Source organism: Physella acuta, unplaced genomic scaffold (assembly GCF_028476545.2).
Source record: "Physella acuta isolate Inbredline_101_S28 unplaced genomic scaffold, ASM2847654v3 ptg001126l, whole genome shotgun sequence".
Taxonomy (NCBI): Eukaryota; Metazoa; Mollusca; class Gastropoda; family Physidae; genus Physella; species Physella acuta.
The window spans coordinates 535,005-544,830 of record NW_026732643.1 but is presented as its reverse complement, the minus strand read 5'-3'; the positions used below and the strand labels follow the sequence as shown (position 1 = coordinate 544,830).

General features: G+C 44.9%; 1 protein-coding gene across 1 annotated transcript; it reads left to right on the top strand.

Annotated features, from left to right (window-relative positions):
* Window positions 1-1,389: 1,389 nt before the first annotated feature.
* On the top strand, window positions 1,390-6,461 carry LOC131956059 (uncharacterized). Its single transcript, XM_059320413.1, has 3 exons — window positions 1,390-1,516; window positions 4,472-4,626; window positions 4,844-6,461. The coding sequence occupies exons 1-3, from the start codon at window positions 1,447-1,449 to the stop codon at window positions 5,303-5,305; spliced, it is 687 nt and encodes a 228-aa protein (XP_059176396.1). The 5' UTR covers window positions 1,390-1,446; the 3' UTR covers window positions 5,306-6,461.
* The last annotated feature ends 3,365 nt before the right edge of the window (window positions 6,462-9,826 follow it).

The following is a 9,826-nucleotide window of genomic DNA, read 5'->3' as shown; positions in this document are numbered from 1 at the left end:
CTACGCCTCTGGTTGCTGACACTAGGCCTCTGGTGCCTCTGGTTGTTCACACTACGCCTCTGGTTATTCACACTACGCCTCTGGTTGTTCACACTACGCCTCTGGTGCCTCTGGTTGTTCACACTACGCCTCTGGTTGTTCACACTACGCCTCTGGTTGTTCACACTACGCCTCTGGTTGTTCACACTACGCCCCTGGTTGTTCACACTACGCCTCTGGTTGTTCACACTACGCCTCTGGTTGTTCACACTACGCCTCTGGTTGTTCACACTACGCCTCTGGTTGTTCACACTACGCCTCTGGTTGTTCACACTACGCCTCTGGTTGTTCACACTACGCCTCTGGTTGTTCACACTACGCCTCTGGTTTTTCACACTACGCCTCTGGTGCCTCTGGTTGTTCACACTACGCCTCTGGTTGTTCACACTACGCCTCTGGTTGCTCACACTACGCCTCTGGTTGTTCACACTACGCCTTTGGTTGCTCACACTACGGCTCTGGTTGTTCACACTACGCCTCTGGTTGTTCACACTACGCCTCTGGTGCCTCTGGTTGTTCACACTACGCCTCTGGTTGTTCACACTACGCCTTTGGTTGTTCACACTACGCCTCTGGTTGTTCACACTACGCCTCTGGTGCCTCTGGTTGTTCACACTACGCCACTGGTTGCTGACACTACGCCTCTGGTGCCTCTGGTTGTTCACACTACGCCTCTGGTTGTTCACACTACGCCTCTGGTTGCTCACACTACGCCTCTGGTTGTTCACACTACGCCTCTGGTTGTTCACACTACGCCTCTGGTTGCTCACACTACGCCTCTGGTTGTTCACACTACGCCTTTGGTTGCTCACACTACGGCTCTGGTTGTTCACACTACGCCTCTGGTTGTTCACACTACGCCTCTGGTGCCTCTGGTTGTTCACACTACGCCTCTGGTTGCTCACACTACGCCTCTGGTGCCTCTGGTTGTTCACACTACGCCTCTGGTTGTTCACACTACGCCTCTGGTTGTTCACACTACGCCTCTGGTTGTTCACACTACGCCTTTGGTTGTTCACACTACGCCTCTGGTTGTTCACACTACGCCTCTGGTGCCTCTGGTTGTTCACACTACGCCTCTGGTGCCTCTGGTTGTTCACACTACGCCTCTGGTGCCCCTGGTTGTTCACACTACGCCTCTGGTTGTTCACACTACGCCTCTGGTGCCTCTGGTTGTTCACACTACGCCTCTGGTTGTTCACACTACGCCTCTGGTTGCTCACACTACGCCTCTGGTGCCTCTGGTTGCTCACACTAAGCCTCTGGTTGTTCACACTACGCCTCTGGTTGCTGACACTACGCCTCTGCCTCCTAAAACTGTCGACGAACACACCCCTAATTGTCCGCTTATTGCCGTCATGTGACTGCCGAGTTTTGTCTCATCTGTGTACAGTTGTCTCCATTACCATGGCAACTGTCGGCAACTTTCTGGTTTTCTTCATGGTTGGACTACCCCTAGTGTACTGCAAGGGGGAGTGTAAGTAGTTACGTTAGCACTGTTACATACTGTCTGTTGTCAACAGTGTTACATACTGTCTGTTGTCAACATTGTTACATACTGTCTTCTGTCAACACTGTTACATACTGTCTGCTGTCTACATTGTTACATACTGTCTGTTGTCAACACTGTTACATACTGTCTGCTGTCAACATTGTTACATACTGTCTGCTGTCAACAGTGTTACATACTGTCTGCTGTCAACAGTGTTTCATACTGTCTGCTGTCAACACTGTTACATACTGTCTTCTGTCAACAGTGTTACATACTGTCTTCTGTTAACACTGTTATATACTGTCTGCTGTCAACATTGTTACATACTGTCTGCTGTCAACATTGTTACATACTGTCTGCTGTCAACAGTGTTACATACTGTCTGCTGTCAACATTGTTACATACTGTCTGCTGTCAACAGTGTTACATACTGTCTACTGTCAACACTGTTACATACTGTCTGCTGTCAACACTGTTACATACTGTCTGCTGTCAACACTGTTACATAGTGTCTGCTGTCAACAGTGTTACATACTGTCTGCTGTCAACACTGTTACATAGTGTCTGCTGTCAACACTGTTACATACTGTCTGCTGTCAACACTGTTACATACTGTCTGCTGTCAACACTGTAATATACTGTCTGTTGCCAACACTGTTACATACTGTCTTCTGTCAACAGTGTTACATACTGTCTGGTGCCAACACTGTTACATATTGCCTGCTGTCAACAGTGTTACATACTGTCTGCTGTCAACACTGTAATATACTGTCTGCTGTCAACAGTGTTACATACTGTCTGTTGCCAACACTGTTACATACTGTCTGCTGTCAACACTGTTACATACTGTCTGTTGTCAACACTGTAATATACTGTCTTCTTTTTCTATGGATACAATTTTTTATTTCGATAGATCTTTGGTCTTTGTCTTCCTCTGTCAATAGATCTTTAGATATTTAGTGTTTTATTTTTAAAATTCGTGGCAGTGTTACCTGTGTGGTGGAAAACTTAATTATGTTCTACCATTTCTGTACAAAGTTCGAAGTATTTTTACTCATATTTTAGGAAATAAAAAATATTGGTGGTCGGGGGTGGGGGCCGGAATGAGTTAAAACCCTATGTTTTCTTTGTTGTCACAAAACAGTCAAGAAAATTTATAAACTGAAACAAAGAAGAAAGTCTACCGCCACCCCCCCCCCCCCCACCCCACCCCACCCCCGAGCTAAATGGAATTTATATAGAAAATATATACTTTAAACAGTGACCGCGCCCCCCTCCCCCGGAAATTTTAGTCCCCCCCCCCAAAAAAAAATGTCCCCCCCCCCCCCCTGGAGAAAAATTCTGGAAGAAACACTGCAATAGACAATTTAAAACAAACATTGTACCAATTTCCTAAAGCAATAGACAATTTAAAACAAACATTGTAACAATTTCCTAAAGCAGTAGATAATATAAAACAAACTTTATAACAATCTCGCAAAGAAGTAGTTAATTTAAAACAAACTTCAATTTCAACAATTTCAAAATTCACGAATTAAAAAGAACTATCTTTAAAACCACCAAGGTAGTTGGGTCTTTGACAGCATAGCCAATTAAAGCTCGCGGTTTTTTAAAGTTGAGAAAACAAGTCTGGTCGGCACTTTAAAATCTGCACATAACCTGCACACAACCGAGAATAACATCAAAAATATTCGAATGGTCATGAATTTTCTTTTTAAATCATGTAAGATGTTGTTCAAATAAATCTTATATTTACAGCCCTAACGGATTCTGCGGCTCTTACTTTCCTTAAAAAAAAAAACATTACATCGGAGAAATAAATACTTTTTAGTAGTTTGTTCTTGGTGGACTGTTTGATAGACTATGGATAAGATGGGGTATTTTAGTCGTTAACTAAGTTGAATCAGGTGGGTCCGCCGGTGCCCCAGCAAAGTGCGGTTTGGCGCCCCTAGCTATCAGTGAGGACTATGCTTTTGTGTTTGCATTTAAGTTTGTGTTTATGTTCTGCGTTATTGTTTGTATGTAGGTTTGCGTTTGTGTTTATCTTTGTGTTTGCGTTTGTGTTTGCGTTTGTGTTGGCGTTTGTGTTTATGTTTATGTTTGAGTTGCGGTTGTGTTTATGTTTCCGTTTGTGTTGGCTTTGTGTTTGTGCTTATGTTTGTGTTTGCGTTGTGTTTGTGTTTATGGTGCGTTTGCTTTTGTATTTGCTTTTGTGTTTGCGTTACGTTTGTGTTTGTTTGTCCCATTTTTTTCGTCTGTGTTTGGGTTTGCGTTTATGTTATGTTTGCATTTGTTTTTGTGTTTATGTTTTGTTTTTGATTGCTTGTAGTTAGTGATAAATAGAAATTAATATATTTCCTAAACCCAGACAAAGCAGGGTATATGCTGCTTAACAAACACACAACTAATGATCCTTTACTAACAGGTTTTTCACAGAGGCCAGTACAATAATTATAAAATATTTATTTCTAGTTTTAAGCTTTAATATATTCAACACTGTAAGGATACTCAGGAAACGAAATGTACACAAAAACACGTGACACGTCCATGTCAACAAAACCATCGGGTCCCTCATAGCAGCTTGACAGATGAACCTATTGCCCGACTCGTTTGTAAGATTAGTGGTCACTTTGGTGAACACTTACCTCACTGGTCGCTACATCTGTCTACACCAGAACGCCTGAATGTACTGCGTGCTACACGCTACATGTGCTACATGTGGCGTAGGCAAGGGGGGGGGGGGGGGGTTAACCCCTCCCATGGACCCCGACCCCTATATATATATATATAATAATATATATATATATACATATATAGTCATATATGTGTATATATATACCGGTAGTCATATTTCTGAACCCATCCCATGACCAATTCCTGGCTACGCCACTGTGTGCTACACGTGCTACACGCTACATGTGCTGGTATTCTTCTCTCCAGCAACATCCGGCGTATACAACTGTGCCAATGGGGTATACGAGACGATGGTTAAGGTCACCGATGACTGCCGGACAGGGAAGTACTCACCTGAGCTGAAGACCTTTCACAAGCATGAGAAGAGGATCAGTGGCCCGGTCATCGCCAATCTGCTGCAGGTCAGTTGGGTAGGGTAGGTCAGCTGGCACAGGTCCTCACAGGTCCATTGTTATGTGACCCAGCTAACTAGTAATAAACCCAGTAGGTCAATTGGTAATGGACACATTAGGTCATTTGGTAACGGACCCCAAGGTCAATGTACACACACACACAAATACTCGCACATGACCTGACACGTCCTTGGTGTGTTTTGTTCCAGCGACTTTGTGTTTTCAGGGTTACTGCTACGTGTCGCAGGAGGTTGCCGGATGTGCTATGGACATGGTCCAGAGCCTGCCGTGTCTGGCCGCTGAGCGAGACAACTACACGCTGATGGTGCGCCGCTCCGACTGGATGTGTGACGGGCTCCAGCTGCGAGACTCCGTCCGTCAAGTGTTCCAGCACCTGCCGGCCCAGGTGATGGACTACCGGAGCAACACCTGCTACCGCAGCGCACCCAACAAGGCCTACACCTGCATGCGCCGCTACCTGGAACCCGCCAGAAACCCGGACAGGAGGGAGAAGACGAGGAGGACACTCAACTCCTTCCGGTGTACGTACCGGAAGTTGGCCAAAGAATGCAGGCCGGAAGCTGCGTTTCTGTTTGCCACGCTGGAATATGATTGGCTGATCGTCCCTCCCGCCCTAGGGTTTAACATCTCGGATGTTCTTCTGACTGCCGCCAACATCAAGTTTTAGACATGACTGCCGCCAACATCAAGTTTTAAACATGACTGTCGCCAACATCAAGTTTTAGACATGACTGTCGCCAACATCAAGTTTTAAACATAACTGTCGCCAACATCAAGTTTTAGACATGACTGCCGCCAACATCAAGTTTTAGACATGACTACCACCAACATCAAGTTTTAGATATCACTGCCATCAACATCAAGTTTTAGACATGACTGCCGCCAACATCAAGTTTTAAACATAACTGTCGCCAACATCAAGTTTTAGACATGACTGCCGCCAACATCAAGTTTTAAACATGACTGCCGCCAACATCAAGTTTTAAACATGACTGTCGCCAACATCAAGTTTTAGACATGACTGTCGCCAACATCAAGTTTTAAACATAACTGTCGCCAACATCAAGTTTTAGACATGACTGCCGCCAACATCAAGTTTTAGACATGACTACCACCAACATCAAGTTTTAGATATCACTGCCATCAACATCAAGTTTTAGACATGACTGTCGCCAACATCAAGTTTTAGACACGCCGCCAACATCAAGTTTTAGACAAGACTGCCGCCAACATCAAGTTTTAGACATGCCGGCAACATCAAGTTTTAAACATGACTACCACCAACATCAAGTTTTAAACATGACTACCACCAACATCAAGTTTTAAACATGACTACCACCAACATCAAGTTTTAGACAAGACTGCCGCCAACATCAAGTTTTAGACATGACTGTCGCCAACATCAAGTTTTAAACATGACTGTCGCCAACATCAAGTTTTAGACATGACTGCCGCCAACATCAAGTTTTAGACATGCCGCCAACATCAAGTTTTAGACATGACTGTCGCCAACATCAAGTTTTAAACATGACTGTCGCCAACATCAAGTTTTAGACATGACTGTCGCCAACATCAAGTTTTAAACAAGACTGCCGCCAACATCAAGTTTTAGACATGACTGCCGCCAACATCAAGTTTTAGACATGAGTGTCAACATTACTGACATTCCTGCTGTTTTTGACTATACTTTATCAACTCTGCTGCCAACATACATAAGTATTGTGACACTTTAACACGCACACGTATTGTAAACTAACATGTCAAATTACTGCCTGAGAAGAAAAAAAAATGTAAACATTTTAAAGTAAACAATTTTTAACCCATACATATTGTGTCTCTTCTTTCATCGTCATGACATGCTATCACGTGACTTCCTTAAGGCTGACGTAATAGGACTAGTCACGTGGTATACCTAACATCAGAGGCTTCAGTCCACATCACCCGCTCTCAATAATTGTAAATTTTTGGTTTGGTGTTACCCCTATCACCTACTATTTTATTATTTTAATAGGGTAAAATTATGGTTTGGGTATTTATTTACAATTTTTCGATTTGGTGTCACCCCATAAATGGTGTCACCCGACCCCCACCTTTTGACTCATCACTATACTTCACATAATTACACTACACACCACTACACAATACATCACTACACACCACACCACTACACACCACACCACTAATCATCACACCACTACACAACACATCACTACACAACAGCGAGCAAAATGTTAAAAAACTTGACCAGCCATTCCTTTTCTTCTCACGGACATAACAAACTGCTAGCACGTTCTCTACAGGAGCTTATCGACACAAAGAGCTTTTTAATGGCATGCATGTAGGAAACCAGGAACCAACAGTTTAAAGAACTTGTATGCTACATTGTTGGCGTGCATTCAGCGACATGCAAAACAGAGGAAATCAATATCTCAACACGGCAGTTGCATAACAGATTTTTTTAAGGTGGTCTTGACTTTTAGAGGTGTTACTGGTCTTTAGAGAACTGCACCAGACCTTCTACGCCTGAGGATTCAAGTGAACTTCTGCGCTAGAAACCCAAGTGACCTTCTAGATGACGGCAAGTGACCTTCAAAGCTAGAGGACTGCAAGTGACCTTCACAGCTAGAGGACTACTAATGACCTTCTAAGCTAGAGGGCTGCAAGTGACCTTCTAAGCTAGAGGACTACTAGTGACCTTCTAAGCTAGAGGACTACTAGTGACCTTCTAGAGGACTGCAAGTGACCTTCTAAGCTAGAGGACTGCAAGTGGCCTTCTAAGCTAGAGGACTACTAGTGACCTTCTAGAGGACTGCAAGTGACCTTCTAACCTAGAGGACTGCAAGTGACCTTCTAAACTAGAGTACTGCAAGTGACCTTCTAAGATAGAGGACTGCAAGTGACCTTCTAAGCTAGAGGACTGCAAGTGACCTTCTAAGCTAGAGGACTGCAAGTGAACCTCTTGCAAGTGACCTCTTAAGCTAGAGAACTGCAAGTGACCTTCTAAGCTAGAGTACTGCAAGTGACCTTCTAAGATAGAGGACTGCAAGTGACCTTCTAAGCTAGAGGACTGCAAGTGACCTTCTAAGCTAGCGGACTGCAAGTGACCTTCTTGCAAGCGACCTCCTAAGCTAGAGGACTGCAAGTGACCTTCTAAGCTAGAGTACTGCAAGTGACCTTCTAAGATAGAGGACTGCAAGTGACCTTCTAACTTAGAGGACTGGAAGTGACCTTCTAAGATAGAGGACTGCAAGTGACCTTCTTGCAAGTGACCTTCTAAGTAGAGAGCTGCAAGTGACTGACTCTGTCGCGTCCTTGGTCTGATAAAGGTTGATAAAACGACTGCACCTGATGACCCGCTATGGCACAAGTGTACCACGTGATGCGGGTGTGTGCCAGCGATCAGCAGACGATAAATCAGTGAATGGGCGATGGTCGATAGAGATGGTCGCTAGCAATGGTCGCTGGTGATGGTCGATAGAGATGGTCGCTGGTGATGGTCGATAGAGATGGTCGCTGGTGATGGTCGCTGGTGATGGTCACGGCCCGCTGATTCTCAGCCTCATCAAAAGAGAACAGCGAGAGCTTAAACTGCTGGCTTCATCACACTTGTCGTCAACCAGTTCACGGGAGGGTTCAAGGGCATTCATTAACTAGGTTAAATCAAGGGCATTCAGTTCATCGATAAGTTCAAGTATACCAGCAAATATACAAAGTGCACCATCGAACACAAGTGCACCATAGAAAACAAAGTGCACCAGTAATTGCACCATAGAACACAAAGTGCACCATAGAACACAAGTGCACCATAGAACACAAAGTGCACCAGAGAAAACAAATTGCACCAGTAATTGCACCATAGAACACAAAATGCACCATAGAAGACAAGTGCACCAGAGAACACAAAGTGCACCAGAGAAAACAAGTTGCACCAGTAATTGCACCATAGAACACAAAGTGCACCATAAAACACAAAGTGCACCATAGAACACAAGTGCACCAGAGAACACAAAGTGCACCAAAGAACACAAAGTGCACCAAAGAACACAAAGTGCACTAGAGTACACACAGAAACATATCGTGCCGCTTGAGATGTTCCAATTTGCCCACCTTAAGTGACGAGCGTGAATTATTGAGTCCTCGCTCACCACCCGATCATACAGGCCTGACTACACCCGTTCATGGGCACCTTGTATCAAGGCCCTTAAGTCACGGGCTCCTGGAGTTACGGCCCTTAAGTCTTGGGCTCCTGGAGTCACGGCCCTTAAGTCATGGGCTCCTGGAGTCACGGCCCTTAAGTCATGGGTTCCTGGAGTCACGGCCCTTAAGTCATGGGCTCCAGTAGTTACGGCCCGTAAGTCATGGGCTCCTGGAGTTACGGCTCTACAGTCATGTGTTTCTGGAGTCACGGCCCTTAAGTCATGGGTTCCTGGAGTCACGGCCCTTAAGTCATGGAATGCTGGAGTCACGGCTCTACAGTCATGTGTTTCTGGAGTCACGGCCCTTAAGTCATGGGTTCCTGGAGTCACGGCCCTTAAGTCATGGGCTGCTGGAGTCACGGCTCTACAGTCATGTGTTTCTGGAGTCACGGCTTCTAAGTCATCTTACTGACTTCTGGTGTCATGACTTGTAAGCTAGAGTATTGACTTGTTGATGGGTAGGACTAGGTGTACGTGACGTCAGTCGTGTTGGCGATGGCGTGTGGATGTTGTGTTGACATGACCTTGACATCATTTGCTGCGCAGTTTGAATTCACTGAGTTGTGTGTGTATGTGTGTGTGTGTGTATGTGTGTGTGTGTGTGTATGTGTGCGTGTGTGTGTGTCGGTGATTTGTTTACACCTAGAACGGTGCCATTGTTTCGACTGAATGTTGTCAGTTAATTTCCTGTCTGAAGGTTTGAATGGATCGGACGTCTAGAAATGGCCGGTGTGTACATGAATGAAGTCAATTATTCGACAAACATCTGTGTACATTTGTGGGTGGTTTTACTAGAGAACTTGTCAGTCATGTTTTATCGGGGTACCCTCAACTAGTTAACCACTGAACCCCCTCTAACTAGCCCGACTAACTGATAGACCCACAAGAGAGGCTCATATGACCCACATGAGAGGCCCATATAACCCATATGAGAGGCCCATATGACCCACATGAGCTAGTCACGTGATGAGGCCTGTGCCGGTCCTAACAAT